Source organism: Nymphaea colorata, chromosome 1 (assembly GCF_008831285.2).
Source record: "Nymphaea colorata isolate Beijing-Zhang1983 chromosome 1, ASM883128v2, whole genome shotgun sequence".
NCBI lineage: Eukaryota > Viridiplantae > Streptophyta > Magnoliopsida > Nymphaeales > Nymphaeaceae > Nymphaea > Nymphaea colorata.
This window is the reverse complement of record NC_045138.2, coordinates 33,552,426-33,570,752: the sequence shown is the minus strand read 5'-3', so window position 1 is coordinate 33,570,752 and position 18,327 is coordinate 33,552,426. Positions and strand designations below refer to the sequence as shown.

General features: G+C 40.7%; 1 protein-coding gene and 1 long non-coding RNA gene across 2 annotated transcripts; one reads left to right on the top strand and one right to left on the bottom strand.

The window, feature by feature from the left end:
- Positions 1 to 2,112: 2,112 nt before the first annotated feature.
- Positions 2,113 to 7,070, bottom strand: LOC116255817 (G-type lectin S-receptor-like serine/threonine-protein kinase At4g03230). Its single transcript, XM_031631851.2, has 7 exons — positions 6,318 to 7,070; positions 5,605 to 5,718; positions 4,783 to 4,907; positions 4,450 to 4,657; positions 3,259 to 3,496; positions 3,004 to 3,154; positions 2,113 to 2,509 (listed from the first exon to the last, which is right to left on the bottom strand). Exons 1-7 carry the CDS (start codon positions 6,967 to 6,969, stop codon positions 2,207 to 2,209), a joined length of 1,791 nt encoding a protein of 596 aa, XP_031487711.2. The 5' UTR covers positions 6,970 to 7,070; the 3' UTR covers positions 2,113 to 2,206.
- A 2,317-nt stretch (positions 7,071 to 9,387) lies between these two features.
- On the top strand, positions 9,388 to 14,544 carry LOC126409708 (uncharacterized). Its single transcript, XR_007572315.1, has 6 exons — positions 9,388 to 9,617; positions 9,764 to 9,962; positions 10,109 to 10,301; positions 10,700 to 10,825; positions 13,063 to 13,251; positions 14,468 to 14,544. It is a non-coding gene; the product is annotated as an uncharacterized LOC126409708 (long non-coding RNA).
- Positions 14,545 to 18,327: the final 3,783 nt, after the last annotated feature.

The window sequence follows — 18,327 nt, the reverse complement described above, 5'->3', positions numbered from 1 at the left end:
TTGAAGGCGAGGGAGGGTACACATCCCTTCGCAATCATCTGAACAACAGAAGTTATTGCATCGGCGTCCCATTGAAAACAAGAAAGAGACGTGAGAAGGTAAGGAGCCCATTTGTCAGGGACCATCTTAAGGAGCATCTTCTGGTGAGCCAGAAGAGGTGTACAATGACTGCTTGGTGGTTTTATGTGTTGAAAGAATGGAGGTTGTTTGATGGCCCTGAGGAATTATTCAGGAACAGGTAGGAATAGGTCAATCATACACAATCCAAAATGAAGGTGTGGTTGATGAGCAGGAAAAGAAAAAAATCTGGTTACCTTTTAGTTCACGATCCTCTTCAGTGTGCTCAGCTACTCCCCTCATTCCAACATTCATGGCATCGAAGTCGACATTGGCTTTGGGACCGTAACCTGCACCACCCTTCGATCTCTTTCTCGTTGCCATATAGCTCAGCATAACCGATATGCCTGTATCCTGCCTATGATGACAAGAAGAAAAAAGGAAAAACATACTTGGTAAGACAGTGTGTTGGTGATATCTTAGAATGACTGCAGAAAACTGCTGCTGCAGGGGACCTTCTTTATCCGTTTCACAAACCAGCTGAAACCAAATGCATCTAATCAAGCAGTCAACATGTGCCCCTATCATGCTGCCATTAAAATAAACAAAACAACAAATGATGGATTGTTGTTTTAAATAGTTACACAGAAGAAGATTGTTGGGAGCTGCGACGAAGTGTGAGAGGGTGGGGGGGGAGGGAGCGGCCGGGGGCGAGGAGTGGGGGTGGGAGAGAGATACCTTGTAGAATTGGGCAGCGAGGGAAGCGGCCTTGTTGGAGATGGCGACCTCCTTCTTGTACGCCATGGGAAAATGGAGGCCCTGCTCCCGGTACTGAGCTTCTGCTTTTTTGAGAGAAGTCAAAATTTAGGGTTCGAGAAGCGGTGGACAGACCGGCTTAGGTGATGGTGGCAGCGCCAGCGAAGAAAGACGAAGGGTGGGACAACGAGGCCTTCTTCGCGACTGCGCCGAGACGGTGAAGAATGACGTGAAGCCCTGACGGGTACCTTTTTTCATCCCGGGAAAATTGTCCGGCCCCTCTGCCTGTGGGTCGGAAAAGTTTTCCGGGGTTCGAAGACTTTTCTGTAAAATTTTCCTCTGGAATCAGCTTTTTGTAATGCAGGGATGCTGCACAGTACCATTCCGAAAATTTCCGGTTGGACTGTGTAATTCACACACGGTGTAAACGAAGGGATACGATATTGGCCGGATGTGCGGCTAATGGCGGTGACAATGGGCAGCATTCCTAATCTGATACAGTTGAGCTTGTTCAGACACTTCCTTTTTTTGTTCACGCCAGATTGATTCTGCTCGATCGATGCCCACATATATGTGTACCTGTATTAACCTTTCGGGGCTTAATCGATTCTGCATTTCATTTTTCTTGAGTTAACTTCATCCGTAAAAATAGAGACTACAACCCTCTCCCCTTAGAAACCCAGTTAGCGATTTGTGGCTATTTGAACCACATTAATGGTGAATTCATGATGAAACAATGTCCTGGGTCGTTTCTCCAATTTGAAGAGTTACTATGGTTGAAGATATGGGAGAGTTGCAGCACTGGCAACACAAGAGTAATGAAGAAATTAAGAGGAAGTGGGAGAGGAGGAAAGCATCTACCGTTTGGTTCAAAGAGAAGTTTTTCATTTTTGTGCTATTTCAATGTGCTAAGGTGCTTATTTGGTCCCCTTTGAATTCCCGCGAGCCCAATTGCTGCTGCTGAAATGCTGCTTTTCAATAATTAAGATTATTAAATAAGATTTGTAATTTTTTTTCTTGAAGACAGATTAACTAGGATTTTTTTATCTCATTTCCACAAGGCATGTCCTGTTGGTTCTCAACTGGCTATGCTCAGAATCCATTTTCCAGCCTCTACTTTTCCCGGTTATGTTGGGGCCGCCCGTGAATGACCTATGTTCATCTAACCTTGTCCATTAGATTTTCTGAATGAAATCTCAAAAGAAACTGGGGAATCACAAAACGGTGACTATTTAGATGCATCCAAATTCTGTTAAGATATATATATATATATATATGTGTGTGTGTGTGTACAAAGAGTATCATATTTTGCAGCAAATTTGGTCCAATTATTTCAGAAACATCAAAACCAATAACGATCCTCTGAAACCGTCAATTCTTGTATTCTTGACTATTATCTGGCTTCCACCATTGAAATTGGGGTTGTCGATGGTTCACTTCCCATAGGACATGAACCCAATTCCCGATGTCTATCTTTGTAAGAAAAGGCTGGCTGCTTAGGTACTGGCAGAGTTGCAGAGAAACTACTGCTTAGCATAAGGACAATGGAGGACATCTTTGGACGATCGGTTGCATTCGCTTGAACACACAGCAGGCCCACATTGATGCACCTCATCACCTGATATAATTGGCATCGTTTTCCTAATAATGGATCAAGGAGATCCAATCCCTTGCCCTCATTCCATAGCTTCCATGCCTGTATAGTACAACTCACGTATATCAAAATCAATCACCGGATACAAAATTTTTGGTGCATAAACTATCAATGGTCAGAAAATCCCAAGGCATCTTACTTTTGTAAATAAGTAATATATATATATATATATATATATAAAACTTTTCCAGCCAAACACCTCTATCACATCCTAAATCAAGCTTTTACTACAGGAGAGGGACATACTAGCCGAAAAATCTAGATCATGAATGTCAAATCCTTGTACTAGGTATATATGTGTATTTTACAGGGCAAAAAGGAGTTGCTGCCATGTATGATTTCAACTCGTTGATACAGTGTTTACAAATAGATCCTCAAAGCTTATTCTCCTGCATTTGTTGGGTCTATATGAGCAAACAGCTTATGTGCTTTTACACTGACATAGTGTGTAAGCTAGTGAAGCCGACGTAGACCATGATGCCTGTTCATGACTTAATAAAACGGAGAGAAAGAGGAAAAGGGGTGCACATACTTACATGTCCTAATAGATTCATGGAGTCCTCTGCATCTTGGAAACTTGTCATCTTCTTCCCACTCACAATCTCGAGGGCTATGACTCCAAAGCTGAAGACATCAGATTTGGCGGAGTAGCGCCCTTCCAATGCATATTCTGGCGGCATGTACCCACTGCACGCATTTTAATCAACGATGTAAAGTCATACATGGGCTTTGGGGAGTGTTGGGAGACACAGAGCAGAACCCACCTCATAACATTGACCGAGAGCACTTACTAGGTTCCTACAACTCTGACAGTACTTGCTTGAGTTTGATCACCACCAAGAATTCTGGCTAGTCCGAAGTCTGAAATTTTTGGGTTCATCTCTCCATCGAGCAGAATGTTGCTTGTTTTGAGATCCCTGTGGATCACTTTGAGCCTAGATTCTTGATGGAGATACTGAAGCCCACGAGCAATCCCCATCACTATCTCAAAGCGTTTCTCCCAGTTCAACGGCGGGTCCAATGTCTGATCTGCACATTGTTTACAACAGTTCATTCTGGATGAACATTAAAAAACAAAGTCTTGCTGCGATATACGTTTACACGTGGACAGTAGATCGGAAATGTTTCCTGCAGTTTTTGAAAATTGGGAACTTGCTTTGATCATAAATAATACAGATGGAGAAGCATAATTGATTTCAAGTCAATCGGCCGAACAGTGGTTTTCCTGATGAACAGTATTCATATTTCTTGATGTTCTTACCATGGAACTAATTGTAGGAATGTGATCTCTTGCGAAATGCCCCTGAAGCTTAATGTTAATCTATGTTACAGATAAAACTTCAATAAGCGCAAAAGCGCTTTTCTAATTCATTTTCATCTATATATTTCGCGTTCTTGATATTCTTTCTTAGGCGTTCCATGGAAGGAAAGCCATTTCTGAGTTCCGGGGCAGGGGCCCGCCCGATTCGACCGACCAATGGGGCAGGCTGATCCACTTTGATCCAGGAGAAACCCCAGTCAGCCCATCTTTGCGGAAAAACTGCAGTTGAATCAAATTTGACTCTTCCGGCTAACAATTTTAAAGAGTATAATCTCAAGATTGTTTGTTTCCTTGATCAACGAAAAACTGAGGTTTAAGTGAGACGACTTGAAACACATGATGAATTTGGAAAATAGTTAATACCGTAATATGGTAGCTTCTGTTACGCAGAAAATTCAATAGGGTACGTGGTGAAGCTAAATTTTGACACACTTGTAATATACTTTCAAACGTCAACTTTTCCTTTTGTATTTTAAATCTCTCTCTCTGTGTCGGTGTCTATGTGTGTGTGTGTGTGTGTATAGTTCAGGTTTTGATATTATGGAATGGGGATTCAAGTCCTTTGTTTCTGAAACTTGCAAGTCCTTTCATGCGAGAGGAGGTAGAAGGTAAGGAGTACTTGTGGCTAAACAGAAGAAGGTAAGGAGCACTTGTGGCTAACCGAAGAGGAATTTGTCGAGGCTTTTGTTGGGCATAAACTCGTAGACCAAAATCTTCTCTTCTCCCTCGACACAGCACCCTAAAAGGTCAACCAGGTTTCTGTGCTGAAGCTTTGCTATCAACTTCACTTCGTTCATGAATTCCTCGAGCCCCTGCGCTGATTCCAAGGACAACCTTTTCACAGCCACTTGCTCTCCTGCAAGATTACCCTTATATAGCAATCCAACGGCCATACCATTAGTTTGCGACGTTAGGTATTACTTAAAACAAATCACTGCTGTGTGTGTGTTTGTGTGAGAGAGAGAGAGAGAGGATTATGGAGCAGCAAGAGTACTTTATAAACAGAACCAAAGCCTCCCTGTCCAAGCTTGTTTGATTCAGAGAATTTGTTGGTTGCTGCCATGATATCTCCCAGATCAAACATCGGTAGCTCTTGCCCTCTGCTCTCTTCCCCTTCTCCTGTGCCAATTAGATCAAAGATTTTCTCTTCACTTCGTGCACCGGTAACCCATTTTACATCTAAAGAACATCAATCTACGCATAAAGGAGGAAAACTTCGACGCTATGTAAGACTAAGACTACTGAAGGTTTTATTGAAATGACAATGGCACTCATTCCTACACATTCAGGTAACTGCACCCGGAAAATTAAAATGTGAAGATAAATAGAAAGGGCGAAGCAATAGATCAATCCAATTTTATGGCGTGAATTAATCAAGTAATATCCCCAAGAATAAAGTAATTTGCTTACATTATTAGCTCACTCATTTGATACCCCCGATTTTGGATGCATGCCACCATGCTACATTAACAGATCATACATTGTGCACAATGACTTTCTGCACCGCTACAGTTTTTGAGACTTAAAGCATCAAAAGATCAGATTGCAGTAGAATTTGTGAACTTAAAAGATCAAGTTTTTTAGTGTGTATAAGCAATTGATCTAACGTGGAGGAATAAGTGAAGAAGCAATCTAAAACACATTCATAATCTGAAAACAAATTAACAAAAGATATGCTAGATTTTCTTTTTTTTCTAAGGGCCATGTTTTGGCTTGATTTCTTGCTCTAACATTAGAATAAAACCGTTGTGACTTCTGAGACAATTATATCTCTTATGAGATTAAGCCATATAAAATCTCCAAACAAGAATGTCACCTATTATTTTAGTCTTGCACCTCCAGAAAATGTAGGCTCCTGTGGCAGCAGATAGCATCACCGCCAGAGTAACAGTCAGGGAAATTGTAACTCGCCAGTGTTTCCTGCCACCACCTGCGATGAAATATATAAGACAGAAAGTGGTGTAGGTTAGTCCACAAGAGTAGCGCATAAAAGAAGTCTAATTGCTTTGTTAGTAAGTGCATGATAAAGCACTTGCTTGTTCCTGCATCTTAATTTTCATTGCACTTTGCACAAAAAACATATATCTCCTTTTATAAGGAGCGAAATATGCAGGACTGGTGCTCCCGAGCTTGCTTCAGGATAGTAATGACCGTCTGTTCACAAAAACAGTTACATTGATATGGTTCGCATGGAATGGTCATGTCTTAGTACATTATAAATTAACACTAAGAAATCTACAATATCAATCTTAAAAGGTACTTGATATTTAGGGGAAAAAATAGAACAAAATATTTTTTCTTGTGTTTTTGGCCGTAGGCAACGCATTGTCATGGTTAATATTTTGACGATGACGACCATGGTTACTTATCCTGCTTCTCTCTTCACTAACTTCAAGAACGGAACCATGCAAATCAAATATCTATCGGGTGGGATGCGTGATCAGCAAGCAGTATTAGGCCATTGGGGCCAACTCCTCTCTCCATCTCTCTCGGTCTCTCTAATTAAACGCATTCAAGCGTGCAAATTACCTCCAATTGCACCTCTATTGATCAGGGCAGTGGGCTGCTGTTTCTTCGTGGTCTCATTGTTGAGTGTCTCTAACTCTGCTAGTCGAATGTAAATATCGTCTCCACTGCCATCAGACAACAGTTGTAGATTGAAAAGATCTCCTTTCCACAGGGAACACTTGCTGTGCTGATAAGAATAGGCTGTACATGAACAAGCTTTCAAGCAAGCCGATCTACATCCCTCGGCACTTTCCGCTACCGTCGCAACACTGACATTGGAAGCAAGCCTCATCCCCGTCTGCAAGGCAAACTGGTCGCTTCCGCAGCCCAACTTTTTCTTCCTTCTGCACCCTCCAGACCAATCATTCAGTTCCCAATCTGTAAAAGATGCAGGCTCGAACCCGCTGAGGCACTGGCAGTGGTTCAAGTTCTCCCGATTACAAACCCCAAAAGCTCCACAGAGGCCATAGACACTGCAGATTTGATCCTCTGCGGGCCCAACCCAGAAATTTAACCACTGTACTCTACCCTTCGCCCATATGAATAGCTTGACCTGTCCGGTGTAATCGACCACGTACCTAAAATATATGGCGTTTTCCACTTTTACTATATAAGTGAAATAACTTACATTTTCGTTTGAGGTAAATGGAAAGTTGATGGGCGAGCCTCTCATCTCAGGCACTTTACCGAAAATATGACCATCCCAAAGACCAGTTGTCCAGTACTGCTGGGTCCTCTTCCAGAGTAGAAGGATCTGGGCTGTTCCATTTGGGTCGATTTTTAGAGAGTAAAGCCCAGAAGATGGATCCTGTAAATTTTTCCATGAAGTAAGCACCTGATTGTACTTGGTTGCCTTGTTTAGTCCTAGGCGTTGACCAGGCACCCAACTATTTGTGGGGTAACTGAAGCTGTCCCATACAACACTGTTAGAAGAGCTGCCATGATCTCTCAACACAAGGTTGCCATTGTCTAGAAGAACGGCAGCTCTTGAAGATGACTTTGCAGTCAGGTTGGTAGACCAAACCAAGGATCTTGATTGCGCCTGAATGACCAAGTTCCCATCCTTTGAGATCTTGAACTCTGCCTTGCTGTCTGGGAGAGGACTGTCTCTGTTGGCAACCCACAGAAGGTTGTCGACTGGGACTTTCTTGTACCAGATGCCTATATAATATCTGGAGCGGTTGCCAAGTGAGAAATAACCCAGTTCAAAGATCCCTCCTGAAGAAATGATAGTTTGGTTTCCAGTGAGAGATTGTCCCGAAGAGAGAGAGTCTGCCGAAGAACACAGGTGGGCATGTAGTAGGCAATAAAACAGCAAGAAACAGAGGAGGATTCTCAGCCATGGCTGCAGCAACAATTTTGCACCCGTTACGCCACTCCATTTCGTGGAGGTTTCCATATCAAAAGATGTTGGCTCCACTCGATGAACATAATAAAAGAAAGCAGGGAAGGAAGTAGAGGAATGGCATGTGCACCAAAATATTTATAAATAAAGTAAATGATTGGACAGCTAGCCTTGTCCTCTGACCTTTGCAGATTTGACCCACCCTGTTCTACTAACAATGGTTAGCTGTTGCAACAGTAATTAGATTAGATGACTCATTAATGCACTTGTTGGTCTTCATCTCTAGCAGATTCAAGTATTTCCAGGCCCATGATGATCAGACCCGTTCACTCAGACTTGGTTGAGTAGGATTGGAGATTGACCTAGTCCACAACAATTTGGTGAAGGAAGAACCAAGTCCCAAGTTCATGCAGAACTACTTCTCAGTAGCTGGGTGCATGGCGCTTTTTAAGTTCCATTTCTTTTGTTCTGTTCTGCATGAATGAAACTGCTGTTCTATTCTGCAGTGACACACTTTTGCTGGCAGCAACTCGAAGAGGAGCTGGATTCTTACCATTATCTCCAGCTAGGTTTACAGTTGGAGAGAAACGACCGCGATGCACTTCCAGTTTCTGTGGGGGATGGAAGAGTCACATTTCAACTTGCAAGAACATTATAAGAAGGCATGGAAGGGTCGCAATTTCAAACTGGAACACTTCAACGTAAGTTCCCTAGCTACTTGACCGATAGTTGACAGCAAAAGTATGACCACCATATGAAATTCAAAAGCGTATGACTTGTTTATGAAATTCAAAAGCTTATGACTTTTTTATGAAATTCAAAAGCTGTACATTCTCGTGATTATATTTTTCACGCTAATGTCATGGACGAGACACGACGCCATGGCTCTGTCAGGATTGCTTAGAAATCGGGGAACTGATCTGTAGGATCTTACAGGTGTACCGAGAAATTTAAAGAAAGAAATTTAGTACCGGTTGCATCTCAATTTGAGGAGCGGAAAAGTAACGTTGCATCTGGTGTTTAATTGACGGTGGGGGTGCAGATCTGTCTGAAGTGATTGCACTGATGTTCAAGTGAAATTAAGCAGAAAGTTAGATAATAAATGAATAAACGGGACTTGTAAGGCCGTGTAACATTACATCCTCTATCCATGGTGATGTTAACATTAAAAAGGAGAAAAACTAAAAATGGGGAAAGTGTAATAAAAATGGATCAAATTATTTAAAAAAAAAAAAACAGTTTTCCCTATTTTTTCAGTTTTTCATTTTTTAATATTACTATAAAGTTTTTTCAAAGAAAATAAATATTTCTGAAATCGACAATTCTATGGTGAAGAAAATGTTTGTGTAAGGAGAAAACTTAAAAAAAAAATGGAAGGAAGAGAAAGATGAATTGACAATCCAGTCTCATTTAAAACAAGTTCTGGTAATAGACAGATATATATACATATAAGTAGTCTTCTTCAACAAGACACAGTAACAGAAAATCGAAAATTAATGGACGTTCATTTTTTGCATCTTTATATATAAACAAATTTGATTGGAACAACTGGCTTTTGCCACCACTTTTCCTCTTTTTGTACATGTAAGGAAGGGAGGTCGGTGGAGATTTTAAAGTCAGAAAGATCTTTATATATTTTGTACTTTGCTAACTAAGCATCAAAATATTTGTTTTTTAAAGTTGGGAGTCTTTGTTTATTCATACCTGAAGATCTTTCTGATTTCAGGCGGTAAATCAATGAAACGCTTTGCGCTCTCCCCTTGGGCGGTGCCCTCTCTCTCTCCCCCCAACATGGACACGAAGGGTAAGGGTTCATCCCTGATTCCCTCCTTAGCCGGATGAACCAGTATGGGGATATCGATGATGGCCAGAACACGCTTGGTTATGTCCTAGCGCTCACAGTCGACAACTTCTTTGGGTGTTGCCTCAAGACGCTTGTGCTAAGGTCGGAGATGGCTACGTTGAACAGGAAAAAGGTGAGTTAGGGTTTCTGGGCGAGTTTCGACAGCGTCTATTTCACATCTTGCACTCCTTATTGGATTCATTTTGGATACTTCGAGCAGAGGAAGTTTAAGGATTTCTTTTTTTATTTTTTTGGTGCTTTTGAAAATCTCTGACGCAGGATCTGGAGTTTTTGTGCATCATTGGATTCGCACTCTCCCCTTGAGCGGTGCTCCCTCTCCTTTTCCCTCATTGGTTCTTCCCAAATGCCTTCCTCAGGTGGATGAGCCAGTACGTGCTCACAGTCGATAACTTTCTGTGAGCGTCGCCTCCTGACGCTCATGTTAAATCCTGGGATGGCTACGTCGAACGGGAGAAAGGTGAGTTACGGTTTCTGGGGCGGGTTTCCAGAGTGTTTATTTTTATGTTTTTTGTGTTTTTTATTGGATTTTGGATATTTCGAACATGGCAAGTTTTCAAGATTTCTTTCTTATTCTTGTGGTGCTTATGGAAATCGTTGATGCAGGATATGGCGCTTTTGTGCATCAACGGATTCAGACTGTCTGCCCTTGAGCGGTGCTCCCTTTCTTTTTCCCCCATTGGTTCTTCCTTAATGCGTTCCTTAAACGGATGAGCCAGTACGTGATCACAGTCGATAACTTCTTTGTCTCCAGACGCTCATGTTAAAGTCGGGGATGGCTACCTCAAACAGGAGAAAAGTAAGTAAGGGTTTCTCGGGCTGGGATGCTCGATGTCTTGGAACCTTGGCCTTGTCATCCTCTGCCCACTCACAATCTCAAGGACTATGACCTCAAGACAGCTGGGTTGGGACAATTGAAATAGGAAAGTTCTAATTCAATATCAGACGGGGAAGAGAGTTTGATCTTAAAAGCAATCACAAGGGTTTTGATTTTCGTTCTACTTGGTCTTCTTGTAGTGTGCATGATTGTTGTGGGGATGTGCCTAGGGTTCCGACCTTGACTTGCTCTGGTTTTTAAGGATCGGATTTAGGAAAATCAACAATTGAATGAGAATCGAGCCACTCGCTTTTGCCGCCACAGTTTTGGTCCTTATTTTTTTTGTTCGGTTTACTAACTACAGTTGTCTTTTCCTGTAGAGCACCTCACTGTCAGTTAACAATATTCTTGCATGTTGTGGGTCTATGTGTGGAGGTGGCTGTGATGGAGGCTGACCTATCAATGGCTGTCAATACTTTGTCCAAAATGGCGTCGTCACAGAAGAGGTATAATATTAAAGATTGATATTCTGTAGCTCGGTCTTTGAATTGTGTAGTAGACATAGTTTCCCAAACGAGTAACCATGTAGAAATCCTTCATCAAATGTGCTGCTGATTGACTTCTTTTGGTATGCATTATACAGTAAGAGCTAAATTTATCCTATGCTTGGGATTCCTTCACGGATATAGCAATCTTTATGCACTATTTTTGAACATAGAAATAATATGCCTAAAGATGGGGATGAGAATGGAAGTGCAGCCGATGTTCTTAAGAAAGGAGATGAGAGGATAGGTTCTGGTCTTCAAGCTGCACAGCTGCATTTTTCACACATCCTCCACTCACATCGGTATTTCCAAAAGTACAACAAGGCTCAAGCTAAAAGCTAAGCCAAAGAATGGAAAGGAAGAAGGTTGAAGATGCCCGGCCAAAAAAAACCCTCGTTGCCTGTTCATTGAAAGTTCAACCAAATTTTACATTTGATTCTTGGAATTCATCCTCTGGTGTTGGTTTCGGCTTTGTGTTGAGAGAGAATTTCTTCATTTGAAATTATAAAAAAAGCAAAAAAAATAAGAAAAGGAACTGATATATGCTAAAATAACCAAAGTCAACCAGCTGCAATATAGATTTCTCAGCTGAAGCCTTCCTTCTGTTTTTCTTTTTCCTTTTTTTTCTACAATCTTATGTGCTACAAATTGTATTAGATATACCATGTTAACCAGTGAGTATAAACTATAAAGTGATTCTCTATCCCTCGAACTTGGCTTGTGAACTTCTCTACTAATAACTCATACTAGAATTCAAAACCAATTCATCATAAGTAGCTAATCAATCATGTAACCATTCATGTAACATACATACACACATAGAAGCTTGAAGGATGCTTGTCCACCAAGAACAGTCCAAGATGCCCGCCCTTCAAAGCTGTCTGTCACCCCCAAACTAGCCTTGTTGATGTCCAAGATGCTCATCTGCCAACCAACAAATTGTCCAATTCACTTGATGTTCTTTAAAGTTTTTAAGCTTGAACGTTAAGCTTCCTAAAAGACATTAATTACACATTTAAAGCGGAAGGTAAAATATAGGATGACTTCATGTAAACTAGCACAGAACTTCCAGGGTCTATTTGGGTCTATATTTTTTATAAAAGATTTTATAGAAGTTCAAATTTTATGATTAAGTTATTGAAGATTCCAAGGAGTAATCATACATAATAAGAACTTATTTGTTTCGATAACTGTTAAGTACTGGGAGTAATTTTACTGGTCGTTCTAACCTAAATTATGCAATTTGCCAACGTTTTATGTGTGTCTTAAATATCAACCAAATTTTATTGATTGATGCTGAACCACAGCTCAATCAAACTATCAGGAACCAAAACCTGGTCGGATTCAGTTGCATTTGTTTTCAACTTTTTCAATTCTTGAACCTCTGTTTACAATAGCTAGGTTTTTTCTTATATATACAAAAATTGTCTGTTTAACGTTTAAGTTTTTAATTATGATATCTCTTGTTTTTGCAATTTTGAAATCATAGATCAAGGTAAACTACGTATTCTATTTATCCATTTGATAGATGATGCATTGATTTTTTGGTCATGTGACGTTTCCTGTACCATAGTTATGTGTTATTTATAACATTGAGGAAAGATGAAGTTGGAAGGATGCGTGAGAATTTACCATTGATCTTGTTTCATAATTCATTTACATTAACTCGTGGACAATGTTACTCTTGGTAAGGTTCTGGCTTTGATTTTGAAAAAGATTGTTGTTAGTCCATAAGTTGATGATGCTTACTGAATAGGCCATCATAATCCAATTGATGCAGCTAGTTGTGTTCGGCCATAATATGACTTAATTTCCATTGAGACATTCTAAAATCAACAGTATTGCAAGTTCCATTCTTTGTTTGTGGTTGCTATTGATGTGTTTTGCGTATCAATGATGGGTTTTGGCCCTGAGTGAGACTTAGAGATATGTACAAAAGGGATTGAAAATCTGGGTGGTTAAGTCTGCCAGACTTACTTAATCTTATTCGGGTTCCTAGCAGAACTTCATTCATGAGGATTGTGCGTACATGGTAACATAAACCAGGCTTGTATTCTTTAGTCTGTTCTTAGTTCACATTTTAAGCTATAGGTTAAACTGTTTAAATATTAGACATACTCATGTTGGTCTCTGTAAAAATCTATGTGGTTCATGGTCACTATATGTTTGGTTTGAGATCCATAATCTATCTGTCGCAGGGACCTTTCTGTTTCCTAGAGGGGAATTAATTTTGATGGAGTTTTTTCGTGCAAACATGCTTCTGGACAGCAATATGAAGAATGCAATGATATAGCTACCAAAGGTGAATGGTGGTTGTTGGATTGATCGTGCGCGCTTTTGCTGTGAAGGATATCTCAGGAACCTCAAAAGCATTGCTGAATGATCAGGTATACCACTGGCATCCAAGATTTCAAGCATCAAACTGAGGTCGATTCCTCAAAACATTTCTGTGCAATCATATTACGAGAAACACCCGCAGAAAATCCCGTGTTCGACATGAATTCCTCCAAGCGCCTTGCATTTGTCAGGTAGAGGGTAACTGATCAAGATTCTACAAACTTAAATAATCGTAATTTCAATGCTAAAGGAAATTGAACAACTGAAATAGGAAATAACGTGGACTGCAACTTTCGAACAATGAAGGCAATTAGAATGACAAACTAGCTCATATTAGGAAGTCAAGAGTGCCGGTGCAGAAATCAAAATGTGAAGTGGATTCTTAATAAACAAACAGTTTATTAGACAGATAAATTTGTTTAACCCTCAAAGCTGTTAGTGTTAAAAATCACAAGACGGAGACTGATAGAGAGTGAGAGAGCTGAGAGTTAGGCCGGCATCTTAGGTGCATGCCTAGTGTGTCTGCCAGGGTTGTGCACGCTTCGCGGTCTTGGGCGTGCGCTCCAAATAACCGGCTGTATTTTCGGCTGGTTTTCATGATTAGTTACAATAATGTATACCGGTGGCAAAAATCACCGTTATAGGGCTACAGCGGTGAAGGTTTCCAACGGCGACAAACAGCACCGGTAGAAGTTGATCTAGCGGGGAATAATGTCATCGGTATAAGTGGCTATAGCGTCGGAAACAAGCACCGGTATAGACAAATACCGGTTGTCTTCGTCGCCACTATTGAGCTATAGCGGTGGTTGTTTGGTAAGCATATCTTCCCTTCTTGTTGTACAACAAGAACCAGCTTAAATTTGAAGTGCTTCGTTTAACCTTTTTTTCTATATAATTCAAACAGTTAAATACAAGATTCCCATACCTTATAATATGCCTGTTACCATTCAAATTTGGTGTATATTTATATTTTTCAGATTCACGATACATGACGGCGTGGGTCTGTCAGTATTGTTTAGAAATCAGGGAAGCCTATGGGATCAGTTATAGGTGTGCCAAAATATTTAAAGAAATTTACCATCGGTTGCATCTAAATTTAATCAGGAGAAAACAAACGTTGCATCTGGTATTTAATTGATCGTGGGAGTGCAGATCTGTCTGAAGTAATTGCATTGACGTTCAAGTCAAATTATGCTGACAGTTAAGTAATAAGTGAATAAACGAGCCTTGTAACATCGTGTAACACTAGATCTTCTTTCCAAACAGGACCGGTGTAAAATCTTGTCTTTAAAAGCAGATTTTCCAATGATAAAGGGCGTTTGTCGTTCTCGACTTCAGATTTCAGGGTCTCATTAGTTTACAGTCATGATTCAGGCAAATTGTTGATGTGAGAACAATAAATGTAAAAATCTCTTGTTTCCGAAGTTCGCATGAGTCTTAACTCAGGGGAGATTTAAGATGCAACCCAGCATTTTCACAATGTAATTTACGCATCTTTACTGGTGCTGCCGTACTTTCTTCTGCTGAATCTATTGTCATATGTTAGTTCGGTTGATACTGGTGTAAGGTGCAATAAGAAGAGTGTTGTCAATATGGTTACTGGGGATGCTTCGAGGTGATCAAGTTTCTATGACTAATCAGTCATGATCGAAAGCGTCAAGCACACAAGCAGGATCATTGCTGACTGGACTGGACTTCAACTTGTTGTATAGTGCCATTCCGATTCGAGATTGAAGGCATTTCAAAGGTACCGTTTGCTTCATGAATGGAACCTGTTATCTGGATCTGCACATGATTTGCAGATTCAAAGATTAAATGAACTCTTACTCTGGCATTATTAGAAGGGAAAGAGTATGCACAATATTCATCAAGTGACTAATATAGGTTCTTTTCGATCTTCAAAATCAACAGTTGTGAACTTGGCAAAACTTGTAGGACATGCTTCTCGCTTGTTATATTATCAGTTGATTAAACCGTTTTTTGTTTATGAAATAGACATGGTAACTAACTTTAGGACTTATTATGGACAGAAAGCAGTCCTGTTTTGGTTTTCTTAACTTGTTTGATGTGTAAAATTTAATTCAGTGTATTGGTCCGTCGCTGCCTTTCTCAGCTTCCAATATTTGACTTAGGAAACCAACCACTTGACCTTAATTCTCATTGTTTTACATTTAAATCATGTCCCAGTGCAGAACCCATCTCATAACATTGAGCAAGAGCACTCGCTAGGTTCCTACACCTTTGAGGGTATTTGGTTGAGTTTGATCACCACCAAGTATTCTGGCTAGTCCGAAGACTGAAATTTTTGGGTTCATCTCTCCATCGAGAAGAATGTTGCTTGTTTTGAGATCCCTGTGGATCACTTTGAGCCTAGATTCTTGATGGAGATACTGAAGCCCCCGAGCAATCCCCATCACTCTCTCGAAGCGTCTCTCCCAGTTCAACGGCGGTCGAGTGTTTGATCTGCACATTGTTTACAACAGTTCATTCAGGATGAACATTCAAAAACGAAGTCATAGAGTCTTGCTGCTATACACGTTTACATGTGGACAGTAGATGGGAAATGTTTCTTGCAGCTTGTGAAAATTGGGAACTTGCTTTGATCAGATTGAACTATATTATATAGATGGAGAAGCATAATTGATTTCACGTCAATCGGCCGAACAGTGGTTTCATGATGAACAGTATTCATATTTCTTGATGTTCTTGCCGTAGAACTAATTGTGCAAATGCGATCTCTTGCGAAAAGCCCCTAAAGCTTAATATTAATTCATGTTACAGATAAAACTTCAGTAAGTGCAAAAGCGCTTTTCTAATTCATTTGAATCTATATATTTCGCGTTCCTGATATTTGTTCTTAGGCATTCCATGACGGAAAGCCCATCTTTGCGGCAAAACTGCAGTTCAATCAAATTTGACTGTTCCGGTTAACAATTTTAAAGAGTATAATCTCAAGATTGGATGTTTCCCTGATTAAGGAAAAACTGAGGTTTAAGTGAGACAACTTGAAACAAATAATGAATCTGGAAAATAGTTAATAACGTAATATGGCGGCCACTGTTATGAAAAAAAATTCAATAGGGTACGTGGTGAAGCTCTATTTTGACACACTTGTAATAAACTTTCAAACGTCAACTTTTCTTTATGTGTTTTAAGATCTGTGTGTGGGTATAGTTTCACACAACAGAGCAGGCTTTGATATTATGGAATGGGGATTCAAGTCCTTTGTTTCTGAAACTTGCAAGTCCTTTCATGCGAGAGAAGGCAAGGAGTACTTGTGGCTAACCGAAGAGGAATTTGTCGAGGCTTTTGTTGGGCATAAACTCGTAGGCCAAAATCTTATCTTCTCAACCCTTAAGTTTAACCAGGTTTCTGTGCTGAAGCTTTGCTATCAGCTTCACTTCGTTCATGAATTCCTCGAGCCCCTGCTGATTCCAACAGTCATATCATTAGTTTGCGACGTTAGGTATTACTTAAAATAAATCATTGCTGAGAGAGAGAGAGAGAGAGAGAGAGAGAGAGAGAGAGAGAGAATTATGGAGCTGCAAAAGTAACAGAACCCCCTGTCCAAGCTTGTTTGGTTCTGAGAATTTGTTGGTTGCTACCATGATATCTCCCAGCTCAGACATCGGTAGCTCATGGCCTCTTCTCTCTTCCCCTTCTCCTGTGCCAATTAGATCAGAGATTTTGTCTTCACTTCGTGCAACGGTAACTCATTTTATAGCTAAAGAACATCCATCTACGCATAAAGGAGGAAAACTGTGACGCTATGTAAGACTAAGACTACTACTGAAGGTTTTACCATCTGAACCTATATGGGCCTTGTACAACAATTAATGTTGGTTGATATGGTGTGTGGTTGACTTGATTGGTGTTGCACTTATATGCTTGGTACTTGTTAGTATGTGCTTATATTTGCACATAGTTTAAATTAAAGAAAAGCATTCCTGTACCGCTTTATTCAGGCTGAACCTGATCTCTCTCTTTCCTTCAAAAAGTCGACGTTCCTTGGAGCGAAAGTAATAACTGACAACCCCCACCAAATCACCCCCTCATCGGACGATCTTCTCTGGTACTGCATCGACTTCTGGAAAAATGGTACACATCCTCTGCCTTCCACTCTTCTTCATCTTCTTCTTCATCTCCCGGATGCCAGCATTCTCTGTTGGTTCTTCTAATAGCTAGCTAGGCCTGTGCTGCAATTCTCATATATATCATCTTCTTCTTTCAACTTGTCGCAGAAGTGGGAGATTGAAGCCAACATCGGCTGCTGCAACGGCTGCCGGGAAAGAGTGGAAAAGTACCTGAAACGCGTTCAAGGTAACAAAATTTGGCACCCACTTAAAACTGATCTTTGCATCGGAAATCAACGGGGCAGATTGATACATATAGATGCAGGTGAACTTGTACTGCAGGAATTGTATCCTTATACTTAAAGGCCGTTTTGGCACATTCCAGCTAAATGGACTATGTCCTTATGTGCAGTTGTTTGTGAATTACTTTGCTAACTAAGCATCAAAATATTTGTTTTTGAAAGTTGGGAGTCTTTGTTTATTCAAACCGAAGATCTTTCTGATTTCAGGCGGTAAATCAATGAAACGCTTTGCGCTCTCCCCTTGGGCGGTGCCCTCTCTCTCTCCCCCCAACATGGACACGAAGGGTAAGGGTTCATCCCTGATTCCCTCCTTAGCCGGATGAACCAGTATGGGCTTTTCGATGATGGCCAGAACACGCTTGGTTATGTCCTAGCGCTCACAGTCGACAACTTCTTTGGGTGTTGCCTCAAGACGCTTGTGCTAAGGTCGGGGATGGCTACGTTGAACAGGAAAAAGGTGAGTTAGGGTTTCTGGGCGAGTTTCGACAGCGTCTATTTCACATCTTGCACTCCTTATTGGATTCATTTTGGATACTTCGAGCAGAGAAAGTTTAAGGATTTCTTTTTTTATTTTCTTGGTGCTTTTGAAAATCTCTGACGCAGGATCTGGAGTTTTTGTGCATCATTGGATTCGCACTCTGCCCTTGAGCGGTGCTCCCTCTCCTTTTCCCTCATTGGTTCTTCCCAAATGCCTTCCTCAGGTGGATGAGCCAGTACGTGCTCACAGTCGATAACTTTCTTTGAGCGTCGC

Excerpts from the sequence above, each read along its gene's own strand:
- LOC116255817 (XM_031631851.2), bottom strand. The coding sequence starts at position 6,969 with ATGAGAGGCTCGCCCATCAACTTTCCATTTACCTCAAACGAAAATGTA. Across the intron at positions 4,908-5,604 it reads GTGCAAGACTAAAATAATAG|GAGAAGGGGAAGAGAGCAGA; the intron begins GTGACATTCTTG and ends TAATTGGCACAG. Across the intron at positions 2,510-3,003 it reads CCATGAATCTATTAGGACAT|GCATGGAAGCTATGGAATGA; the intron begins GTAAGTATGTGC and ends TGTACTATACAG.